The sequence below is a fragment of the Macaca thibetana genome, chromosome 2, assembly GCF_024542745.1.
Source record: "Macaca thibetana thibetana isolate TM-01 chromosome 2, ASM2454274v1, whole genome shotgun sequence".
Taxonomy (NCBI): Eukaryota; Metazoa; Chordata; class Mammalia; order Primates; family Cercopithecidae; genus Macaca; species Macaca thibetana.
The window spans coordinates 125,490,123-125,516,007 of record NC_065579.1 but is presented as its reverse complement, the minus strand read 5'-3'; the positions used below and the strand labels follow the sequence as shown (position 1 = coordinate 125,516,007).

Below are 25,885 nucleotides of genomic sequence, written 5' to 3'. Positions count from 1 at the left end.
TCCCCCCACCCCTTTTTTGAGACAGAGCCTCGTTCTGTCGCATGCTCTCTGCTCACTGCAACCTCTGCCTCCCGGGTTCAAGCACTTCTCCTGCCTCAGCCTCCCAAGTAGCTGGTATTACAGGCATGTGCCACCACGCCCGGCTAATTTCTTTGTATTTTTAGTAGAGAATGGTTTCACCGTGTTGGCCAGGCTGGTCTCAAACTCCTGACCTCAGGTGATCTGCCTGCCTTGGCCTCCCAAAGTGCTGGGATTACAGGCATGAGCCACCGCACCCGGCTCTTTTCCTTTAGTTCTGTACAAAGGGGCAAGTTTGTGGAAGAGAGACTGAAATGCCCAGGGAAAAGTACCTAGATTTCACAGATTCATTTCTTTTTTGGTGATGAACAAGGCACTCTTGCTATCACAGATTATCTCATTACCTGATTCTTGTATCTTAGGGAAGATTTTGGTTATTTTTGAAAAATGCTTTACCCTGTGGTAAGAATATAACTGCAATTTCTAAAGGACTATAATTATTAGAAAGTCTGATCTGAAGACATGAGAATGAAAAAATAATAATAAAAATCAAGAAACGAGAGTGAATCAGCTGTTACTTCTCAGTTTGTTTCCCACCTGCTAGTGAAAAATGCCATTCTCAATCCACTTTAGAATTGGATCAACTTAAAAAATATATACGTCTTTTGGGTTTATGAAGTCTGTATCAAGTTGGATCATGCTATGCAGTGAAAGGAAATGAAGAAAGATGTGAATTTTTCTGCTTTTAATTTTTCCATTTGGTTTTTGTGCAAGTCTGCAGAAAACAGACTTCATCCAATTTCTAGCAAGAAAACAATGTCCTCTAAAGATACCCAAAGATTGAAATTTCCCTGTTGTCACATTTCATGTATGGGGCAGAAATCTGTGGCATTGGTTGTACATATGTCCTTACACAGTTGGAACACATTTGCGTAAAAATTTTCTGCCCTTTAATCTGGGATTGGTATTTCACATTAAAGTCTTAATTATTCAGGCATTTCTCAGCTTTCATGTTTGAACTCTTTACTTCCTTTAATGACTTTTGCTTTTCCTTTTCCAAATCTTGGTCTGTGAACTTGGAGTGTGACCCTGCCTTTTTCATTGTTTTGCCCCCACTGAACCTCAACTTTAAAAATACACATTGTGGTTAAGAGCTTTGACTTAACTGAACTGGTTCAAATCCTGATTCCACCATTACTGGCTGTGACATGTAGTGGACAAATTAAATAACTTGTGGAGGCTTAGTTTTCTCATCCACAAACTGGGGGTAACAATCGTCATCAGCACTGAATTGGAGAATGTGTGTAAATCACCTGCATTAGGGCCTGCCTGACCCAACACTGGTGATTGGTAGATGGTAGCAGTTGGTGTTAGCAAATGTTATCTGTCTTTCGTCATCTTTGGACATCTTTTCTCAGCCAAGGGCTGAATTGGCTCTCTGGGATAATGGTTTTGTTCCCAGAGAGTAGTAAGAGTGAATGTGAAATGTTTTACACGTAACTAAGTGATATTTTCTCTTTTTTTTTTTTTTTTTTTTGAGACGGAGTCTCGCTCTGTAGCCTAGGCTGGAGTGCAGTGGCATGATCTCGGCTCACTGCAACCTCCGCCTCCCGGGTCCCGGTTCAAGCAATTTTCCTGCCTTAGCCTCCTGAGTAGCTGGGATTACAGGCACACACCACCATGCCCAGCTAATTTTTGTATTTTTAGTAGAGGCAGGGTTTCACCATATTGGCCAGGCTGATCTTGAAATCCTGACCTGCTGATCCACCCGCCTTGGCCTCCCAAAGTCCTGGGATTACAGGCGTGAGCCCGGCCCTAACTTATATTTTCTAGCTACTCATTTTGCACCATATTTTTTTTTCTTTTTCTTTTCTTTTGTTTTGAGATGGAGTCTCGCCCTGTCACCTAGGCTGGAGTACAATGGCGTGATCTCAGCTCACTGCAACCTCCACCCCCTGGGTTCAATCAGTTCTCATGCCTCAGCCTTCCGAGTAGCTGGGATTACAGGGGTCTGTCACCATGACTGGCTAATTTATTTTTTCTTTTCCTTTTTTGTACTTTTAGTAGAGACAGGGTTTCACCATGTTGGCCACACTGGTCTCGAACTCCTGATCCCAAGTGTTCCACCTGCCTCATCCTCCGAAAGTGCTGGGATTATAGGCGTGAGCCACCGCCCCCAGGCCTATATATTTTTTTTCTATTAGACTTTTAGTACCTTCAGCTAGGTGCCATGGCTCACAAGGCCTGTAATCCCAGCACTTTGGGAGGCCGAGGCGTGTGCATCACCTGAGCTCACGAGTTCAAAACCAGCCTGGCCAATATGATGAAACCCTGTCTCTACTAAAAATACAAAAATTAGCTGGGTGTGGTGGTGGGCACCTATAATCCCAGCTACTTGGAAGGCTGAGGCAGGAGAATTGCTTGAGCCCGGGAGGCGGAGGCAGTGAGCAGAGACAGTGCCACTGCACTTCAGCCTGGGTGACAGAGCAAGGCTCTGTCTCCAAAAAAAAGTGTCATATCAACAAATAGTGCCTGCACATGTTAAAATTGAATGTTTATACCTAATATGCTCTATAGGATGACTTGCTGGTTTTTGAGCAAAGGAACCAGATAGAAGAAAAATTTAATCTTGGGCCGGGCGCAGTGGCTGCAATCCCGGTACTTTGGGAGGCCGAGGCGGGTGGATCATGAGGTCAGGAATTCAAGGCCAACCTGACCAACGTGGTGAAATCCTTTTCTTTACTAAAAATACACAAAAAATTAGCCGGGCGCGGTGGCGGGCACCTGTAATCCTAGGTACTCAGAGGCTGAGGCAGGAGAATGGCGTGAACCCGGGAGGCGGAGCTTGCAGTGAGCCGAGATTGCACCAGTGCACTCCAGCCTGGGCGACAGAGCGAGACTCCGTCTCAAAAAAAAAAAAAAAAAGAAAAGTGTAATCTTGAATTCTAGGTTTACCTACAAATACTAGTTTTTCTAAGGGTAAAATAAATAAATAAATAAATAATATATTATATTATATATCATATATATGTATGTATGTATATTTAAAACAATACTACTGAAACTTGAATTGGGAATGACAGTTTCAGACCCAACACTAGGGACCTGACCCGCTAATGAGGGGATAAGTTGAGTGAAAGAAAATGACAACTGTTTACAGATTTTGGCAACATTTAAACCAAGGCCCTTCTCCTTATGCACAACAACTGTTTTAACAGCTGCTTTTTTTTTTCCGCCCCCCATCTTGGAAATCCTTGTATCAGGTTTTTGAGTCATGATGCAAGAATCTGGGACTGAGACAAAAAGTAACGGTTCAGCCATCCAGAATGGGTCGGGCGGCAGCAACCACTTACTAGAGTGCGGCGGTCTTCGGGAGGGGCGGTCCAACGGAGAGACGCCAGCGGTGGACATCGGGGCAGCTGACCTCGCCCACGCCCAGCAGCAGCAGCAACAGGTACCGGGGCTTTGGAGTCCTGGGAGGTGGAGGCTGGTGGGTGCGAATTTTACCGCTGAATTTTACGTTTAATGACGATCTCGCGATCAGCGTTTTGTGCTCACCTGTCTGCCAATCTGTCATTCTGTCAGTGGCATCTCATAAACCATCGGCCCTCTAGGGGTCCCAGCAGTTGGCTTAAGAGACTAATTTTCAAGCCCTTGGGAGTTGGAAAGTCCTTCAGATCCCCTTGTGGGGAACAGTTGCTGAGACGAAGATTGAGTGGACCTGTGTCAGCCTAACCTTTCCCTATTTTGAATAAAATTATTCTTTGGAGAAATGGTTCCCACTGCTTTCATGCAAAAATAAAAATTAAACGAAAAACAGGCTTAAGCCTGTGAAGAAGGAAATAAGAGCTAAGGAATAAAAGAGAGAAAAAGAGTAGGTGAGTAAGGAGAGTTGAAATAAATATATAGAAATACAGGCAGAAATGCTGAGATAACAGCCAAAACATGTAGAACACGGGCATCACTGTAGGAAGCTGCTTTCCTCTACCTGTAGGATTTGGGGGTTTAGGGTATTTACATATGTTCCCTGTATTCATGCAGCAGTGGGTTTGTGGCTAAGTCTTACTGCTTTGAGTTATCTCTTATTGGTGCCTCCCCAAAATGTACGTAAGTTGGGGTATACTCATTCCTGTTAGTTATACTTTTTACAGGTATGGAACTGGGTACCTGTGAGTGACTGGTAAAATATTTCCGGATGGTACAGGCGACCCAAGAAATGGTGTTTTGTTGTCAAAGTGTTGATAAAAATTCAAATAAGTAAACGGCATTTGCTTGAAGACTGGCTTTGGTTTTCTAGCCTGTCTCGGAATCAGGAAATATTATTAGGATTTGTTAATGATAATAGATGGTTTATGACCTGTTTTGTTCTCGATTTACTTATTCAAAACATAGTTATGATGCCGCCCAGAAACAGGTGAATTAAAAAGAATGAAGTATCTTTGGGCCTTTCTGAAAGCTACAGTAACTTCTGTGGGGAGGAAGAAGATAGGGACAAAGTGCTTCTCAAACCATTTTCTTGCAATCTGTGTCAGAGAAGCTAAGCTTATGTTTGGGATGCAACTTTGAGACAAGCTCTAAACCATGTTTATTTTCTCCTTGCAAAGAGTTGAGTAAGGAATGATTCGGTTGTTAGCTCCTTACGAGGTGGTGGAACCAACATGAGACTGTGGAACCTGTTGGGAGAAAGATGCAACAAAGCGAAAGAAAGGAAAAGTAACAGACCAGCAAAAGTCTTAATTCAGAGGACTTCCTGCAAGTGATTTGATCTTTCTTTCATTGGCAGCCCAAACCCATTTGTGCCTGCACCACGAGCTCACTTCAGACGGAATTTGTGATGTTCGTTGTGTATAAACTTTGTGCATTTAAGTTAGTGCAGATGGCCAAATTCCAACCAGTGAGGTTGTTAGCAAAACCGCGCAGTAGATAGTAAAAGGGTCTCCGTGTATTTGTGCTAGTACATGTTCATGTGATGTTGTCAGCCATTTTTTTCAGAATAAATAGTTAATGTTTTTGAATGACATCTTCTATGCCCTTACCAGACGAGTGTCAAGATTGACTATTTCTTTATGAAGCACTTGAGCACTTGAGACGGGGCTACTGACTGATGTGGTGATACTAAATAATTAGTATTTAGATTACATTAATTAAATAAATGGGAAATTAATTTTTGATTTTTATTTGAGGAGCTAAAAATCATTCAGGATATCCAAAAAACTTTACATATAAACCATCAAAACATGTGGTTTACATATAAACCCAAAACACGCATATGTGCACACACACAACAGCAATAACAAATTGGCTACATAGAATAAAATTATAAAAGCCTATTTCACCAACATCTTCCTTAAAAAGTATCAGTTGCAAATGTATTTATCCACATCTTCCTTTGGCCATGACCACTTTGGAAAATTTATTGTTACTGGTTATTGATAAAAAGGTCAAGAAATGTTTTATGATTAGACTTTTATACTGTTTTTAAATGTTTTTATGACAGTTTTTTCTCCGTATGCCGTTGACACGTTTTGGGAAGAAACAAAGCAGTGGGGTCTATCATTGTGGCTAAAACCCTCTGTATTGTGGTTAGCAAAGCCTTTTGAGGTCTTTTAAAATATAACATTGACAGCTGTTCAACTCCCCTAAGTATATGATAAGGCTCTTAACAGGTCGTTGGGGAAAAGGGAAATCTGTAGATGAAATAAGAAAAACTACAGGACTGAAAATATTTCTACAGGACTAGAGTTATCAGAGTTTTCTTCCGGACTGAAAACTGCAACAATTAGACAGTTTGGAGAAGTGTGAGCATTTTACAATGGACTATGGTTGTTTTCATCATTTTTATTCTACAGGTTTTTACTTGAAGTGAGAATACCAGCAGTGAGAAAATCACAGCCATGCTGAATTCATTACTGCGGTAGTCACACAAAACCACGGATAAAATTTCAATAACTGCAGGCCACAGTTGAGTAAACAGTTGCACTGAAATTTAATTCCTGTTGACTTTTCCCCCATTCCTCGCCAGGGGCACATTCAGATTCCGTAGTACAAAGACAACAGGGGTTACAGCTTTGATTAATGTAGGACAGTGGAAGAGAATTAGAACTGTAAAATATGTTAGAAGTCCATGGAACACGAAGATCTGGCTTAAAAGGGCCTGGCATAAAAACGAGTTAATTATGCTGTGTATTATGTTGAATGTTGGAGGATTTTCAGTTGCACCAATACCATCATTGAGGATATGGGGAGAGTTTTTACTTAGTGCCAGGATTTAAAATAAATAAATGCAAACCTTTCCATGTTTGCTCCATATTATCAAAGATAATTACAAATTACAGCAAATGCCCTTTTCAGGATGGGAGGGCCCTGACAGAGATTCACTATGGAGTGCACTAGTTCCACAGTGAGTTTTGTTTGTAGGTTGACTTATTTATGTTCAAATGGCATTGTCATTTCTAAAAATTAGTTAGTTGACAACCTAGAGAAATGGGGCAAATCTGGCTTTTCCATCTTCTTTTGAAAAATTAGAATATCTGGTAACCTTGGGCTGATAGTCCCACAAGGGCAACAATTGTTGGGAGATGAATTGCTATTGAAGACAGGGAGCCCTCCAGCCTGCTCTCATTCCCACCAGCAGCATTGCTCATTTATGCCTCTAGGTAGTGGAGTTGGCAATTCTGAGCTGGAAGGTAGACTCATCACTCAGAAGCCATCAGCCCAAGAGAGGTGCTGCCATTAGCTGGTAGAGCCTGCCAACACACTCACAAACTGTCTTCCTTCCTCAAAACTAAATGTATTATCTCTGTAATGTTTCAACTCTATTTATGTCTGGGCCATGAAACTATTATAACAATAGTTTTCTAATAATATAATTTGATAGAGTTTCTGAACATTTTCTTTTATCCATTGAGTAATTCTTTACCCGATACCATAACTGCTTTTTATTTCCTATTATGCCTGCACCATTTCTATGTCTGTAAAAGTTGTATTGGATGTGCACTACTCCATTATGAAACTCAGCAACAAATACTATTAGCAATTACTAAAGTTTTTTTTTTTCTTAAAGAAAGGATTTTAAAATGTCCAGAACAATTTCATAAACTGTGTGGATTAATGCATTTTAAAAGTCTTGAATTTTAGAAAGCAGAATTTTATTTCCATATTGCTGCAAATGAGAGCTGTTTCAGATAAGCATATTACATAGAGCATAATGTTTAGAAGTTTCTCCATATACAGCATATGCTGTCAGGTCAATTAACAGAATGCATTCTAGAAAATGTTTATTCAATAAAAATGAATAGCTGTTAAATAAAACAGCTATTTCTTCACAACATTCCATTTAATGATGAGGTTTTTGTGGGGTTTCTTTCTTTCCTTTTTTTTTTTGGTACCACCTGGCAGTTTTATTGTCTGCAAGTCAGTATAGAGAAAGCTTTGGTTGCTGCAGTTTTGAGGTGTGGCTATCATTTTATATGAAGAGAGCAGTTTAGAGGGAATCTGTGAGAAAAAACCTAAGACATGCTGTATTTGGAATTTGAACATGTATTATTTAGAGAGTGTGGATAAGCAAAGTGTTTACTTCCCGTGGCTTCTTTCTTTGACATCTGGTTTAAGGTGTTGGGTCTTGTGGCCCAGAAGACTGTGTATGTTTTAAGTTAACAATGTAAAAGAAGGAGAGAAAATGTGAAATGACTAGTAAGGAGGTGGGAACGGTAGATAGGAAATTCTCTTGAAAAAGAAGAAGGGGAGTAAAGAGGACCCATCAGATTGAATTTTTCCAATGAGCCACTGAAGGAGGTCAAAGATTAGTCACTTCCCAGAACACAAGAAGATCAGAGAAATGGGTGGGACTCAGGCAAAGAGTCTAGTTATGTACATTCAAAGGGATGTAGAGGTCAGCTGTGGTGGCTCACGCCTGTAATCCCAGCACTTTGGGAGGCTGGGGCGGGCTGATCACTTGAGGCCAGGAGTTGGAGACCAACCTGGCCAACATGGCAAAACCCTGTCTCTACTAAAAATAGAAACATTAACTGGGCATGGTGGTGCACGACTGTAGTCCCAGCTGCTCAGGAGGATGAGGCAGGAGAATCACTTGAACCTGGAAGGCAGAGGTTGCAGTGAGCCAAGATTGCGCCACTGGGCTCCAGCCTGGGCGACAAAGTGAGAGTCTGTCTCAAAATAAGTAAATAAATAAACAACAACAACAAAACAAAGGGGATGTAGAAAATACAGTACCGGAGGAACCTGGGAGAATCAGGAATTGAAATCCCAGGGCCCTCTGAACATGGGAAATGGTAGTAGAGGGACCATAGTGTCAGTGTTTTAAGTTTAACTTTTTTTGTTTCAGCATAAATAAATACACAAGCAGGCTGCATGCAGTGTCTCATGCCTGTAATCCCACTATTTTGGGAGGGCAAGGCAGGCAGATTGCTTGAGCTCAGGAGTTTGAGACTAGCCTGGGCAACATGGCAAAACCTCATCTCTACAAAAAATACAAAAGTTATCTAGGGATGATGGCGCATGCCTGTGGTCCCAGCTACTTATGAGACTGAGGTGGGAGGATCCCTTGAGCATGGGAGGTTGAGGCTACAGTGAGCTGAGATCTTGCCACGCACTCCAGCCTGGGCTGGGTGACAGATTGAGACCCTATGTCAAAAAACAAAAAATACACAAGCAAATGAAATTTCTTCTCTTCACATTCAAAATGGCAAAATGCATCCCTTCATTAGTTATTGTTAGTGAAATTGCTGGTGGATATTGAGTCGAAGAAGAAAGCTGTCCCGCAAACATTTCCAGCTTTTTAATTGCCTCTGAGAAACAGTGCCTGCAAGAAATAGCTGTTGGTGTCTGTACTGGATGAAGCACCACTGCATGAAGGTGCTTATTGCATCTCATTTTTACCCATAGGCCTCTGGGGCACCATATTAAAATTCCAGAGGCCATTCCTGGCCTTGTTTCATACCTTATGGAAAATGACGCAGGTTATATGGTATGGATCTATAGGTGTAAAGACTGGGTAGCAATGGCTGGGTTGGCCATACCATTCTACCACTTATTTCTTTGAAAAAGGTGGCTTATGAACTTTATTAGGAATGCCCTCAAGTGGCCTTTCCCATTGTAGCTGCTGGAGACTGTGTCTGAAAGGAGGGTCTCTTGATGCTGACAGGGAAAAGCTGGTCAGCACCTCTGTGTCCTAGAAGGGGAACTTCCAGGAAGGGGGCATAGAAGAAGGTATTACTAGTATTTATTGAATGCCTTAATGGGGCCAGGTACTGTGCTGGGGGCTAGCACCTTCCCTTGCTGGTAGGTAAAAACCCAGCTGTAATTTTAAAGGAATTGCTATGCTGAGATACACTTTTATTGAAGACGTTGCAGTAGTTCAAGTAGTGTGGAAAGTATTGATGGTCAAAAATATTTTGTGTAGGAATGAATGCCACCAACATGTTAGTGATAACCATAGAAACAAACTGAAACAAAACTGAGACAGGAATTCAGATAATTCTGACAAATAAAGAAAAAGCAGCCACAACACTGACCCCCCACATTGTCTTAATTCCCTTTGTGGCTGTTTCTAGAAAAGGCACATTTCACCCTGAATGCTAAATATAGTTCTCTACTCTGTTAGTTTAGACCTGCCTTCCATCAAAATATTGTTGTCAAAGATTTATGTAACTTGTGATGTGAGACTTGCATGAAATTCTTTCAAGTTTTGATTACTAAACAGTTGTGTGTCATTAATCTCTCCATTGAAAATTAAAATGGCACAAGAAGCAAAAGAAGAAAAAAGACCCATAACATAGGAGAATGTGGTAATAGAAAGCCAGGTGCCACATTTCATTATGAGTGAAGTGTACCCTCTTGACTTCAAGAGAAAGCTTTGCCACTTTGAAAAGGTAATTTTAAGCCCTGACCTGTGAGCTAATAAAAATAATCATAAAAAAAGAACGCCCTATCTCTTGTCTACTCACAAATCTGTTTTTGAACTTTCAGGAGGTATGACTTTAATGGTAATTTGTTGACAGATTAGTTTCAGTGATTGTGAAGAGTTTGTTTTTGCAAAACTGGCAGGTCCTATCTGTTCTCTGAAGGCAAGGAACCTACTTTGCTGTTTTGCAATGGCTTGCGTTTATTGACAACTAGCGCTGAGCAGGCAGAATTGGAATGTTTATATAATGTAAACCTATAGCTCGCCTGATGGAGTCTAGCGTACTTTTAGGTAGTGCATAGATTACTTGATAAAAAGGGTTACAAGGTGACTGCTTTTATGACAAAGAAGAATAGCAATATAAATGCCAGTGGTACACTGAGCCACAAGAAGGAAGTTTATGTAGGGAATTGAACCCCATGTTAGAAAGTTTCTTTTCATCACTTTGTCTTTGAACTCAAATCTATTGTAATTATGAAGTGTTACTTGTAACATTCCAGAGACCCTTTGCTAAATACTCTGTTTGATTCATAGAAATACAGCCACATTATCTCCCCTCCCCCAGACGAAAAAATGTCGTCAAGAGTTTCCCATACTGACCTTGTGAGCGCCACTAAAAAACAGCTGCAATTTATTTCTTTGATCATTTGCATATTCTTTGATTTCACTTTTTTCTTTTTCCTTTTTCTGTCTTTTCTTTCTTTCCTTTTTTTTTTTTTTAGACAAGGTCTAGCTCAGTCACCCAGGTTAAAGTACAGGGTTGCGATCATGTCTTACTGCAGGCTTGACCTCCCCGGGCTCAAACGATTTTCCCACCATCAGGCTCCTGAGTTGCTGGTACGGCAGGCCAGCTGTTTTTTGTTGTTTTTTTTCTGTTTTGTTTGTTTTCCTGTAGAGATACGGGTCTCACTATATTGCCTAGGCTGGTCTTGAACTCCTGGGCTCAAGGGATCCTCCTACCTCATCCTCCCAAAGTGCCAGGATTACAGGCATGTGCCACCACACCCAGCCTCATTTAACTGTTATTTATTGAGCCTCAGTATGTGGAAGAAAATGGGAGTGGAGGGGGAACTGATACGTTAGGTGCTAGGAAAACATGGGAGAATAACTTAAGAGTTTACTTAGCTAGAGCCTGAAGAATAACTATGGAGGCAGTAGAAAGATGGTGAAAAGGCAGATTGGGTTCAGCTTATGGGAGGCTTCTAAGTAGAGAAGAAAGGTCATATGAGAGGGGGTGTATTAAAAGTAAATGAGAAGGTTGAACCTAGCTGGGTTGGAAGGGAAGAAATCCCAGAGAGATGAGGGGCCATGACAGTGTTACTGCAGTTGGTCTGACATTTAGTAATGGGCCACTAACGTGGCCCCAGTCAATTGAGGGTGCCCTGTTGTTGATCCCTCCTGGCTTCTTGAACATCTCCTCCTCCATCTGAATGCCTTAGTGAAGTGTAAGTTCCATCAGGGAATGGGGGCTGAGATCACTGTCCTCATTCCCTGGTACTTCCGCAGCACGCAGCATGGTATCTGATGTAGGGCAGTTCTTTGACAGACTATTTATGAATGAGTGAAACAGAAAGAGAAAGGGAGGACTGGATAAGAAGAGATTGTTGAGGAGAATGTTGGGAAACCAGCAGGACCTTTTGAATTTACGAGGTATGCAAATACCAAGGAGTCGGAGTTACCAATGATGAGTGAGGATGTTCCATCTTAATGACTGGCAAAATGGGGGCACCGTGAAACAGAAAAGAGAGGGGCATGGGGAAGAACCTGAACTCCTTTCTTAGCTGCCACTAACAGGTTAAGAACTTATAATAAAGGATGGGGTTATTTTGAAAAAGTCATTTTTTAAAAAGACTTTTTTTACAAAGACATTCTGTGTAGCTACAAGTCACTATTTTGATTGCATATGTTTACTTGCGTTGAAATTATCAAGTATTTTCCATTTAGCCTTTGACAGTTACTAATGAGTACATCTTCCAAAAGTCACATGGGAAGTACTGATAAACTGCTAGTGCTCCTAGTGATCATGGAATGGGCTTATCTCTTGGAGAGAACAAAACTACGAAGTTAGATCTTTGATAAAGTCTTTGTTCCATATTGACACAAGCCTCTTAGAATGAATTTGTTTTTAAGGTGGTGGGGGAGTGTATGTTGTGTTTATTTTGTTGGAAAAGTACAATGTGCAATTATTAAACAGCTAGTGCTATTGGAAGACTCATTTAGGAGGTATAGATTAAACGGCCTGGGGACATAAAGGCCCAGGCTTCTTTGTGTATTTAAATTGAGCCATGCCCAGAGAGGGAAGGCGGGAAGCAAGCTCTGTTTTTCTCTTTAGTCCTTCCATGTGGACATTTTGCAGGATCTTCTCCATAAACTGATAGTGCAGATACCAACTGTGGAGGGTATTGGATTTTTTTTTTTAAGGTTGGCAACCCTACGTTCCCCTTGAATTAACTGTTTTATCACTATTGTTAGACAGCTCCTTTTTGACTGTACCAAAAATAAAATGAACTTCCTAACACAGATTCATCTTCAGCAACGTTTCTTCAGGTAGACCATTAATTTCAGAATTTATTATCCACACAAACATAACTGAGTTTTCAGTATCACAGCCACCTATTAAAAGAGACAAAGTGTCCGGCACAATGGCTCACCCCTATAATCCCCTTTGGAGGCCAAGGCGGGTAGATCACCTGAGGTCAGGAGTTTGAGACCAGCCTAGCCAACATGGCGAAACCCTGTCTCTACTAAAAAGTACAAAAATTAGCCGGGTGTGGTGGCGTGCGCCTGTAAACTCAGGAGGCTGAGACAGGAGAATCACTTGAACCCGGGAGGCGGAGGTTGCAGTGAGCCGAGATTGTGCCACTGCACTCCAGCCTGGGCTATAAGAGCGAGAGGCTGTCTCAAAAAAAAAAAAAAAAGAAAGAAAAAAAAAAAGAGGCAGAGCATCCACTGATCCTAAATTCATGTTTTTATCACATTACCTTGTCTCGTCTTCAACTTCTGTCTCTCCACATTGAAGGGAAGGTGACATGATGTCTTCTTAGTCATTCAAATCCAATAACTTTTAATCTGAAGGTTAAGTAGTGAGATATAAACTAAGAGATGATAATATCAATTTTATGTTCACTGAAGGGCACAATATACGTCTTCCTAGTAGAGGGAAAATTGTGCGTAAAATGTCTTTTGCTTTTCAACAGCAGAGTCATGCCTCTCAGAGCCAAAAGAAGGCATATTTTTGGAAAAAATTAATAAAATAAGAGTTAGCATCCTAAAGCAGGACAAAAGTGACTTTTTATTATTATAATTATTAAGTGTTAATTTTTCAGGGCCGCATGATACAAAGTAGTTGTCTTTATCGCCTCCTGTATTGACTCTTGATATACCCTTGACAAACTCAACAACCTTTTACAAGGTTAAAGGCTGATAGAGAATGACATAATGCTCATTCTTTCCTGACTATTTTTAGTCCTAATGTGTATGATAAATAATACTGTGATAATATTGCTTACCTTCCCTCATTTTTTTCTTCCTATGGGTGATATTTCCATTTCAACTCAGTAGGAATTCAACATCCGAAAGCATTAAGTGAAAATGCATTTACAATGTGTGTTTTTATGATGATATTCTGATTTTTCTCATTCAATTTCTATTTCTTATAAACACAAAGTTTTGTGCTGTGTGCTATGTGTATATATCATGTGTATTTATATAGACTTACTGTATCATTAGTAGTTTTTTGGTTTTTTGAGGTGTAGTTTCACTCTTGTCGCCCAGGCTGGAGTGCAATGGTGTGATCTCAGCTCACTGCAGCCTTCGTCTCCCAGGTTCAAGTGTTTCTCCTGCCTCAAAGCTGGGATTTCAGACGTGCGCCACCATGCCCACAATTTTGTATTTTTAGTAGAGACAGGGTTTCACCATGTTGGCCAGGCTGGTCTTAAACTCCTGACCTCAGGTGATCCACCCGCCTCGGCCTCCCAAAGTGCTGGGATTACAGGCGTAAGCCACCACCCCCAGCCCATTAATAGGTTTTTAAGACAGGAAAAGCATCACGCATAAGCTGAGTATGTGACATTCACAGTTATAATTATCAAGATTATATTTTGTAATGTAGTGATTCACAATTATAATTGTCAAGATTGCATTCTGTACATAATTTTAAATTTGTCTCAGCTGTTCATTCAGTACCTTCTTTGGGCAGGGGCTAGGTATAAGGCACTCCAAGTCTGCAACTAGACCAGGAACCAGCCAACTCTGGCCCTTGGGCCAGATCCAGCCTGCCAGCTAGTAAATAAGTTCTGTTGAAACACAGCCACACCTGTTTGCTTACTGTTGCCTGTAACTGCTTTCATGCTGCAGCAGCAGAGGTGAGTTGTTGCAACAGAGATTGTGCGGCCCACAAAGCCTACGATATTTATCTGGCACTCTGCGGAAAGTTTGTCAATCCCTGGATTAATGAATGGCAGATGTGACAAGATTTGCCTTCTACAAACTTCTACCCTTACTTTACAGTGACAAAACTGAGGAAGCATTCCTCATTCTTTTCTAAATTCTCTCTGAAAAATATCTATGTATTTATACTATATATGTATTTTGTTTGTTTGTTTTTTTGAGACTGAGTCTTCCTCTATTGCCAGGCTAGAGTGCAGTGGCCCTATCTCAGCTCACTGCAACCTCCACCTCCTGGGTTTAAGAGATTCTCCTGCCTCAGCCTCCCGAGTAGCTGGGACTACAGGCTCGTGCCACCACACCCAGCTGATTTTTGTATTTTTAGTAGAAACGGGGTTTCACCATGTTGGCCAGGGTGGTCTTGATCTCTTGACCTCGGGATCTGCCTGCCTCAGCTTCCCAAAGTGCTGGGATTACAGGCGTGAGCCACTGTGCCTGGCTCTATGTATACTATTGTTTAAGACTTCATTTCACAATTTCTGGAGTGGCAAAATGACTTACAGTTGTCATCATTCCTCTGGAGTTTCTTTCTTATCATTTAGCTGACAGCATCTTACAAATTAAAAGTTTTGACGTTATTGGTAGTTAAAAGAATCTTCAGCCAGTCTAGTAAGGAAATGGAGGTTGGACTCACTCAGTGAGTCACTCACAGAGCGGACAGATGTCCTTGGCCCTGGCTCCTTGCCAAAGAAAATTAACATAAGAACATAACCTATCTTATGTTCATAGTCCTATAGTTGGCTAGAGGATACAAAAATATATTATTCTCAGTATCACCCTGCATTCAAAGATTTCATAATTTAATCAAGGTGCAGTAAGACATAAACAGATAACATGAAAAGTTTTTACAATTTTTAAAGCAAATTGAAGATAAACTGTAGAAGAGATGCATATGACTAATTGATAGGTGAGTGACTTAGGTAATAAATCTTCAGTAGCCTGGAGAGGACGAATCTGTGTCTATGTTGGTGGGATTCTAGACCTTGGTGAAGTTAGGAGTCTCAGTATGTGCACATCTGCTGATTTGTTTTAACCTCTTCCATCAGGAGATAATGGATGGTAAGCATACACTGAACTATATGGGTTTGGCTTCTGACTTACAGATTTTAAAGGCCCCAAAGCTGTGTCTTTTCCATTTAGCCATTAAATTTTGAAACAAGCACGGTTGGATTTGTACTTGGAAAGACTAGAGGCACATGGTGAGGAGAGGTCTTTTTATGCCATACTTTAGCATCTGAGCTTACTGGTCTCCAGGAAATGGCCCAGGACTATCTGTTTACACAGGCACAAAGTTGATTGTGTGATTTCCAGAGATTAGATGTGGGCTGACAAGTGTGGTAATTTGGTTGGTGTTGTCCATATTTCACAAATGTTTATGTTGAATTTTAGCTAATTTACCTCTATTGATATTGTAGCTAGAATAACTGAAACCGTGATACCTAATTTAAAAATAGTTGCCAAATTGAGAAGCATTTGCTCAATTTAGTTATTCATGAACTGACAGGATTTCTGAGGAGATGGTATTACCGTTGTATTTTCTCCCTTCCAACTTTTCTTCTTTCCCTTCTTACTTTCTTGATTCTGTTTTTAAGTTTGTAATTGGATGACTTATTATATCTCACAATTTGTGAAAATCTGTATTGGCATAGTCCGTATCTCTAATACCATCTTTTTTTTTTTTTTTTTTTTTGAGACGGAGTCTTGGTCTGTCATTCAGTCTGGAGTGCAATGGCTTGATCTAGGCTCACTGCAACCTCTGCCTCCCGTGTTCAAGCGATTCTCGTGCCTCAGCCTCCTGAGTAGCTGGGATTACAGGCATGAGCCACCACACCCGGCTAATTTTTGGATTTTTAGTAGAGATAGGGTTTCACCATGTTGGCCAAGCTGGTCTGGAACTCCTGACCTCAGGTGATCCGCCCGCCTCAGCCTCCCAAAGTGCTGGGATTACAGGTGTGAGCCACCACACCCGGCCTCTAATACCATCATTCTTATGTTTTGTAGGTTTATGGCCCCTCTTTTGTGAATTTGATGAAACCCAAACAACTTTTTCCCTGAAAAGTGTGTTTGTATGTGTAATTTTGCAATTGCAATTTCATCTACAATATGTCCCCCCCAAAAAAAAATTATACAGCTATTCTGTATGTTAATTAGATTTACCAAATGTTTCAGTCTTTTGACAGATACTCTTAGGCTTTTCCATCATCAGTTGATGTTGACTATATTAGTGACCTGTCTATCTTTAATTTGGAAAAGGGTTCCTCTTTTGGAATAATGCTTCTCAGTGTGTCCCTGGAATAATTTCTCAGCTATTTAAAATGTAGCACTGTACATGCCAGCTCTGAAGCAAACTCTGGAAAGTAAGGTCATATAAAGCAATCTGTACCAAGAGCCATTTCATGTCTATTCAAATGTAAACACCAGATTTACACACTCTTGAAATTCTTCTAACTATAGAACCCTGTAAACCAGTTGAAAGATCTTTGACTAAATAAGCACAGATCACAATAAGTGATACACATAGCATAGGCAACCCCTTATGTGGCTGATGGCAGTGTAAGTTTGTACACCTATTCTGGGGGTATTTTGGCGTTGGACATCAAGAGGCTTAAAACAGTCACACCCTTTGAATCAGGGATACAGTTTTACTGAGTGGCTCTAAGGCAGTCAGCAGTAATTCTCAAGCTTTTATGTGTGTGAGCATCATAGCATCATCTGGAGGACTTTTTGGTTTGTTTTTGAGACAGTCTTGTTCTTGTTGCCCAGACTGGAGTGCAATGGCGCGATTTCGGCTCACCACAACCTCCGCCTCCGGAGTTCAAGTGATTCTCCTGCCTCAGCCTCCCAAGTAGCTAGGATTACAGGCATGTGCCACCTCGCCCGGTTAATTTTGTATCTTTAGTAGAGACGGGGTTTCTCCATGTTGGTCAGGCTGGTTTCGAAGTCCCGACCTCAGGTGATCCGCCTACCTTGGCCTCCCAAAGTGCTGGGATTACAGGCGTGAGCCACCATGCCAGTCCCTGGAGGGCTTCTTAAAACACAGATTACTGGACCCACCCCCAAAGTACTTTATTCTGTAGATCTGGGGCAGGGCCTCCAAATTGGCATATCTATTTCTAGCTCTTCTTTGCTGCCAGTTGAAGAACCACACTTGGAAACCACTGGCAGAGTTTAACAGCATAGACTGTGGAGCCAGTATGTTTGGCCTGAGTCATGGCTCTGCTACTTGCTAGTTGGGTGACTGTATAATACAGTCAGTTTCTCTGTGCCTCAGTTCATATATTCATCAAATGGAAATAATATTAGCATTTAATAGTCTAAATAAAATGTATCGTGCTTGGAAGTTTGCATACCACATGGTAAATTGTCTGCAAACATTAGCTTTTAGTATTTCTGTTTTTTGTTTTTTGTTTTTGAGGCAGGGTCTTACTCTGTCACCCAGACTGGAGTGCAGTGGCGCCATCTCGGCTCACTGCAACCTCCGCCTCCTGGGTTCAAGCGATTCTCCTGCCTCAGCCTCCTGAGTAGCTGGGATTACAGGCGCCCGCCACTATTGCCCAGCTAATGTTTTTTGCATTTTTAGTAGAGACAGGTTTTCACCACGTTGGCCAGGCTTGTCTTGAACTCCAGACCTCAAATGATCCACCCACCTTGGCCTCCCAAATGGCTATTTAATAATTTACAGTCATGAGCCTCCATGCCTGGCCAACTTTTGGTATTCTTTATCATTATCACCACCTCCGCCATCATCATCATCACCAGGAATGTCACTTATCGAAATAATGTGAGGCATACAGAAAGTTTTTTGTCTAAAGATGTTCATTGTAATGGTATTTATAATATGAAAGATTAAATGCACCCTAATCTGTGACCTTCGAAGAAGAGTTAAAAAAGGCTCGCATATAAGTTTGATATAGTATTAATTATATACCCATTAAGAATGTAGAACATTTAGTAACTTTAAAAATTATCATAATATAATTATTGCTGGGGGGAAAATCTGAAAGCAATATACTATCAATGATTTTTTTTTTTTTTGGTGTGTTAATGGGATTATAGTTTATTTTATATACATCAGACCAGCCATGGCGGCTCACGCCTGTAATCCCTGCACTTTGGGAGGCCAAGGCTGGAGGATCGCTTGAGCTCAGGAGTTAGAGATCAGTCTGGGCAGCTTAGACCTCGTATCTACTAAAAATTAAGGAAAACAACAACAACAAAAAACTTAGCTGGGCATGGCGCCACGTGCCTGTAGTCCCAGCTACTCCAGAGGCTGAGGTGGGAGAATTGCTTGAGCCCAGGAGGTTGAGACTGCAGTGAGCCATGATTGTGCCACTGCACTCCAGCCTGGGTGACAGCAAGACCCTGTCTCTATTAAAAAAAAAAAAATACGTATATATACACACACACACACGTATATATACACATAAATAATACATAAAAATACATATATACATATATAGAGTTTACACTTTTCTGTATATCCCCAAATTTCTACAATAACATGTATTGCCTTTATAATAAAAATGAAAAGTTATTTTTAATTTAATTCACATCCACACTGTTGGAAAACTTTTATGATATATATAAATGGCAGAGAATATCTGCACCTTGAACAAGATTTATTTTTTGCATAGGAATAAGGGGATACAATTTTTGCAGGTACAAGGTTTTTCTCCCATGTCTTTAAGTTTTCAGCTACCACTTAGCAGCTCCCTGGTGTTCTCTCTCCACAGGGAGATCTCTGCCTCACTTCTAGGTGCTTCCACCATCAAATTTGACAACCCCTCCTCATTATCATCAATTTGTGACAAAAATCACTTCCCTGTCAATAAAAAGAGTATGGATTTTTTAAAAAACACATTTCCTTTTTCTCTTCTTTTTTTTTTTTTTTTTTTTTTTTTTGAGACAGAGTCTCACTCTGTCGCCCAGTCTGGAGTGCAGTGGTGCGATCTCGGTTCACTGCAAGCTCCGCCTCCCAGGTTCACGCCATTCTCCTGCCTCAGCCTCCCGAGTAGCTGGGACCACAGGCGCCCACCACCACGCCCGGCTACTTTTTTGTATTTTTTTAGTAGAGACAGGATTTCACTGTGTTAGCCAGGATAGTCTCTATCTCCTGACCTTGTGATCCTCCCTCCTTGGCCTCCTAAAGTGTTGGGATTACAGTCATGAGCAACCGTGCCCGGCCACATTTGTTTTCTTTAAATTTCCACGACTGCTCCCCACTTCTAAGTTTCTTCCCCGTCTGTGTGGGCTTAATCATGTCTCATGTCCACAGTCATTACAGACACACTTCGTTGCTTACTCCACTTTATGTTGTTTCTGCTAGAGACTGATTTAAACTGTCCTGGGGAGCTGGAAAGGGCAGGAGGAATATTTTATTGGAGGCATTTTGGAATGCCACTGATGAGAGTTGAAAACCCACCCTCCAGCTTCACTCAATGAGTGAAGTTGGGCACATTCTGCCATCTCTCGAAGCCTCACTTTTCTCATCTGTAAAACAGGGCAATAGAGATAACTTTCTGAGAGGGTAGATATGATGAATATGCTAAATAATTTATTGACCTTATCATAGTAGCCAACACTTTAAAACATGCTCCTTACTTTATTATTGTCCTTTCTTAGAATCTTTTGAAGACTGGGAAAAGCCATGGCCGAGGTCTTGGGGACCCAAAGGTGGAGGTCAGGAGGGAATCAAGTTGTTCTTAGCACCATTCCAGTTTTTAGCCCACCTCATCCGCTTTATATTAAAATCCAATCACCTTGGAACATTGTAGACACTCCGGTTGGTGATCTCCGAGGAGAAGCCTCCTCCATGGAAGTAGAGTTCTGTCTTCCCTCATTGAGGTGATAAATGGAAGTCAGTATGAAGTCCTATTTGACAAGCAACCCTTCATTTAGAAACTGACCTCTACGTGGAGACTGCAGGGAACCAGTTCTTGTAGGCAATTAGTGCCCCAATTTACCATTTTAGAAAAGAAAACACATATCCTAATCAATACAGAATTTCTCCTCCATAGCTACTAGCAACATTACTGAAGGGGCCCCGCACACAACTGTTTTAAATTTAGAGGCAGAGTTAAGGACACAGTTTGCCTCCAGAATCTGAATTGAATCAGGGTTTTATTTCAGATAAAATCTTTGGGGCTCATAACTTAAAAAACACAACTTTTACTGGCATTACGCAATTTGCCACGGGTCATTTAGCAAAATGTTTGTATATGTAAGCCCAGGTTCTTCTTTTTAAAAAAAAGGAAGGGTGGAGGGCGGGGATTGGATTTTGCTAAAATCCAGGTGGTGTTTCAGTTTATATTTAATTTTAATTGGAAATCAAATACAGGCAAGGGAGAAAAAAAATCTACCATGTTTTCTTTACTAAGAGTATCCTTTGGGGAGAGGAAGGACACTGCCAGCCAGATTTTAAGAAGCAGCTTTTTTATTGGCATGTCTATTTTTTTTTTCTGGCTAAATTCTTGTGCCTGCATTTTTTTAAAAAACATTACGATTTTACACGTGGCAATGACTTTCATGTCTCAATGTTCCTTGCTGCCGTCTTTCTATATTTTCCATGGGATTAGAACCTAGAATCAAGACAGCAAATAATTATATACTACATATAATCAGTAGCTTCCTAGGCTGTTAACTGGTGAATCTCTTTTTTAGGTTCTAGTCTGAAATAATATGTGATTCTTGTGGCCCATGTTGATTTCTGGATGGCTGGAGAAGTTTCTAAAGAATCAAGAACATGCCGGGTGCGCCGGGTGCGGTGGCTCAAGCCTGTAATCCCAGCACTTTGGGAGGCCGAGACGGGCGGATCACGAGGTCAGGAGATCGAGACCATCCTGGCTAACACGGTGAAACCCCGTCTCTACTAAAAAATACAAAAAACTAGCTGGGCGAGGTGGCAGGCGCCTGTAATCCCAGCTACTCAGGAGGCTGAGGCAGGAGAATGGCGTGAACCCGGGAGGCGGAGCTTGCAGTGAGCTGAGATCCGGCCACTGCACTCCAGGCTAGGGGACAGAGCAAGACCCCGTCTCAAAAAAAAAAAAAAAAAAAAAAATCAAGAACAAGAAAAGCAAAAAAGTGTTTTTTTTGTTGTTGTTGTTTTTTGTTTTTGTTTTTTTTTAAGCCAGAACTTTAGAAGGTCCTCCAATTTCTGAGTATAACTAGCTGTAGGTGCATCTTGTAAAACTCCCATAAAATATTGGCAGAGAGACTATGGCATAATTAGAGAATGGTTGCTGAGTATGCTGGAAGAGATTGTGAGACAGTCACTTCACTCCACCAGTGCCTACAGAATATCCCATGTGCCAGAGCTGAGTGAAATCCTCAGCACTGGCTCTGTGTAATGCTTGGGTGCAATTCAGATGTTTCCAATTGGAAATTGAATAGCAAATAATTTTGAATTTTCAACTGCACAATTAATGACACATTCGTTGTAGAAAAATTAGAAGATGCAGCTAAGAAAGCAAACAGAAAAGAAGCTGTATCGCTGGCAATCCTATTTAATGGAGGTAACAACTGTTAACAGTTCAGTGGATACCCTATTTTCCCTTTCTTGTAAAAATCATGTCTTCTCATTTAATGTATTTGTATTCTCATTGCCACCATAGAACATTATAGATGAAAAAAGAGCTAGCAGTAATGTTGCTGATGAGTGAGAATTGTGAGGGTTAATTCTCTTACATGGTGTTTCACATTTTAATCTTAATTTTAATTTCACATTGTGTGTTTACAGTTTTAAGGGAAAATTCATGTTCTTGGTTTCAAATTGCATCATTCATGGGCTAATGTTTTTCTAACTCCTCCCCTCTTTTATCTTTTTCCAGCTATGCCAAGTAATTCCATATTTAGGCACAATTCTTAAGCAATTATTGTTTAGGCTGGTGTAATGGCTCACACCTATAATCCCAGCACTTTGAGAGGCTGAGGCAGGTGGATCACTTGAACTCAGGAGTTCAAAACTAGCCTGGCCAACATGGTGAAATCCTGTCTCTACTAAAAATACAAAAAAAGTAGCCAGGCCTGGTGGCATGCACCTGTAATCCCAGCTACTTGGGAGGCTGAGGCAGGAGAATCGCTTGAACCTGGGAGGCAGAGGTTGCAGTGATCTGACATCGTGCTACTACACTCCAGCCTGGGTGATAGAGACTCCGTCTCCAAAAAAAAAAAATTGTGAAGAGGAAACATTCAACATGATAAAATAGGTAGGCCATCCTAGTTTTAATAAATGGGTATATTTCTTCCTTTTATTGAAAATCCTAAACATCTTGTCTTTTTTTTTTTTTTTTTTTTTTTTAAAGACAGAGTGCCTTCTAGGTTCAAGTGATTTTCATGCTTTAGCCTCTTAAGTAGCTGGGATTACAGACATGCTCCACCACACCCAGATAATTTTTGTATATTTAGTAGAGACAAGGTTTCACCATGTTGGCCAGGCTGGTCTCAAACTCCTGGCCTCAAGTGATCCACCTGCCTCAGCCTCCCAAATTCTGGGATTACAGGCGTGAGCCACTGCGCCCAGCTGTCAAAGATGTTTATGGGTTAGAAATTACTGGCCAGGTGCGATGGCTCACACCTGTAATCCCAGCACTTTGAGAGGCCGAAGCGGGCAGATCACGAGGTCAGGAGATCAAGACCATCTTGGCCAACATGGTGAAACCCTGTCTCTACTAAAATACAAAAAAAATTAGCCATATGTGGTGGCATGTGCCTGTAATCCCAGCTACTTGGGAGGCTGAGGCAGGGGACTCGCTTGAACCCAGAGGCAGAGGTTGCAGGGAGCCGAGATTGCGCCACTGCACTCCCACCTGGTGACAGAGCAAGAGTCTGTCAAAAAAAAAAAAAAGAAAAGAAAAAAGAAATGACTGACCGGGTGTAGTGGCTCACACCTGTAAATCCCAGCACTTTGGGAGGCCGAGGCAGGAGGATCTCTTGAACTCAGGAGTTCAGGACCAGCCTGTGCAACATAGCAAGACCTCATCTTTACTAAAAATAAAAAAATAGCCAGGTGTGGTGGTACATGCCTGTGGTCCCAGATACTAGGAAGGCTGAGATGAAAGGTGAGCCTGGGAGGTCAAGGCTGCAGTGAACCATGATTGCACCACTGCCCTCCAGCCTAGGCAACAGAGCGAGACCCTTTCAAAAAAAAAAAAAGAAAGAAAGAAAGAAAGAAAATAAATTACTAGTATTATTAGGAGTAAGAGTATTAGAAGTAATAATAATAGCAGTGGAAAATTTATGGAAAGCCTCTGCTCTCCATACTCATGCTTAGTACTCTACCTGTGTTAGTACAATTCCTTCTCACGAGCACCCTGTGAGCTATGTACTCTTAAAATACCTGTTCTACACAGGAAGAAACTTAATTAACTGCCCACGCTCATTCACACAGCTTACGACTGGACAAGCCCAGATTTCACCCCACATCTGCCCGACTCCAGAGCCTGAGCTCTTCATCAGAGCTCTCAAGCCTCTCTTACTGTGTTTGTTTATTGTGGTGACGATCAGTTCATTCCGAAAGGATTTCTCCCATTTTGCCTGCTCTCCTTCAGCGTTGTGAGTTCCCTGAAATGTTTTGCCATTCCACTTCAACCCAACTTTTCTCACTGAGTTCAGAAAGCGAATACTAAGTATTCCCACAGACAGCAGCTTTTTCATTTCCACCCTCTCCTATTTTCAGATTGAGCCCTTATTTGTAGCAGATGTACCTAATTTTACTCTTAAGCAACTGTGCCTTGTAACTTAGGTTGGTTTCGTTTCATTTCAAAGGGAGAGAATCCTGCTTCACACCTGTTGCTGTGTGTCCTTCCAGTGAACACCCAAGCCTGGCACCATCAGACTGAAGTTAGCCTGATTCCATCTGTTTCTAAAACACTTTGATTGGAAGGCCTTTGTTTTTTTTTTTTTTTTTGAGACGAGCCTTGCTCTGTTGCCCAGGCTGGAGTGCAGTGGCACGATCTCAGCTCACTGCAACCTCCGCTTCCCAGGTTCAAGTGATCCTCTTGCCTCAAACTCCTTAGCAGCTGGGATTGCAGGCGCCCGCCACCACACCCAGCTAATTTTTTGTATTTTTATTAGAGATGGGGTTTCACCATGTTGGCCAGGCTGGTCTTGAACTCCTGACCTCAAGCTATCTGCCCGCATCAGCCTCCCAAAGTGCTGGGAAATTATAGGCGTGAGCCACCGCACCCGCCCTTTTGTTTGTTTGTTTTTGTTTTTGTTTTTTTTTGTTTGAGACAGCCTCTTGTTCTGTTGCCCTGGCTGGAGTAGTACAGTGGTCCGATCATAGCTCACTGCAGCCTTAAACTCCTGGGCTCAAGCAGTCCTCCCACCCCAGCCTCTCAAGTAGGTGAAGCTACAGGCACATGCCACAAGGCCCAGCCAGCAGGCCTTTGTTTTATCCAGAAATAGCAGAAATTCGGCAGTGCCTCTGGTGGTGATGTTTACAGCATGCTATAGGCAATAAAGCTAAGGCATTAGGGTCCTGAAGGATGTGAACCATACTTCCAGTAAAGAAAACTTTTCTGATTGCTGTCTCCTTTGACTGGTCAGGGGGATGGAAGTATTGCTTCTAAGAACGGGGAAATCTGGGCTTATTAATAAGGCTACACATAATAAATTGCAAGCAGTGGTGGTTGCAATTGATACTTTATAGACAACTGAAAAGCGGCTATTTTGGGTTTGACATGGCCCCTTTATTGCTTTTGTGTTTGGGAACGTGGAACCAGAAGACTTAAACTGTAGACTTTCTCCAGGTGCTCCCAAACAGCTGTCACACACTGACAGGACAAGGGAAATACCTTCTGTGTTTTCTTAGTATTATGTAACAGGCTTGAACCCTATTCTGACCAACAAAAATGTATTTGGATAAAATATTTCTGGTACCTTGTGTTTCTTGAGGAAATTATTCACCCAGCTTCACTGATTAATGAGTTAGTCCTTTTGAAGTTGCCACAGTTACTTTCATTATTTTAATAACTGGGGAGAGTGGATTATTTTGCTTCAAGAGTGATTAGCTCTGTTGACAAAATGTCCTTTGCTCCCTGAGTGGTATTTTGTGTTCCTGGTCTGTGTCTCACCTGCTTTGCTCACATAGAACACCACTCCAGTCAACAAAAGAACAATTGCTTAGCACAATAAATAAAAGATAGTACTCACAAACGATGTATGATAGGACTTAGGGTAGGAGTTTTAAAGATTCATAACCTACAAGTCAAACTATGTACATTTCCCTAGCAGCAAAAGCATATATTTGTTTCCGATTTAGGAAAGTCTTTACCTTTCATGACTTATTTTATGAAGTCAGCTGATTACCCAGAGTCCATGAGCCCTTGCTTTACCGTTAAATCACTAACATGTTAGTTGGTCACCATTCTGAATCAGCACAAAAGCCCAAATAACTAGGCTACAGAGGTTCATTTTTAGTCTCTTAATCTCTCTCTCACCTTTGAAAACAAGCTGATGGGTCTGCTTTTGAAAAGAACAGTGGAAAAGGCTGAAAAGCAA

General features: G+C 41.3%; 1 protein-coding gene across 14 annotated transcripts in view; it reads left to right on the top strand.

Moving 5' to 3' along the window:
* FOXP1 (forkhead box P1) overlaps positions 1-25,885 on the top strand; it is a 631,073-nt gene that overhangs the window by 382,079 nt on the left and 223,109 nt on the right. For all 14 annotated transcript variants that reach the window (XM_050781345.1, XM_050781346.1, XM_050781342.1 and 11 more), the window contains one exon: positions 3,282-3,472. In XM_050781345.1, the coding sequence (XP_050637302.1) occupies positions 3,293-3,472 (180 nt within the window). In that variant the 5' untranslated portion in view covers positions 3,282-3,292. Of the gene's footprint in view, positions 1-3,281; positions 3,473-25,885 lie in introns of those variants that run through there.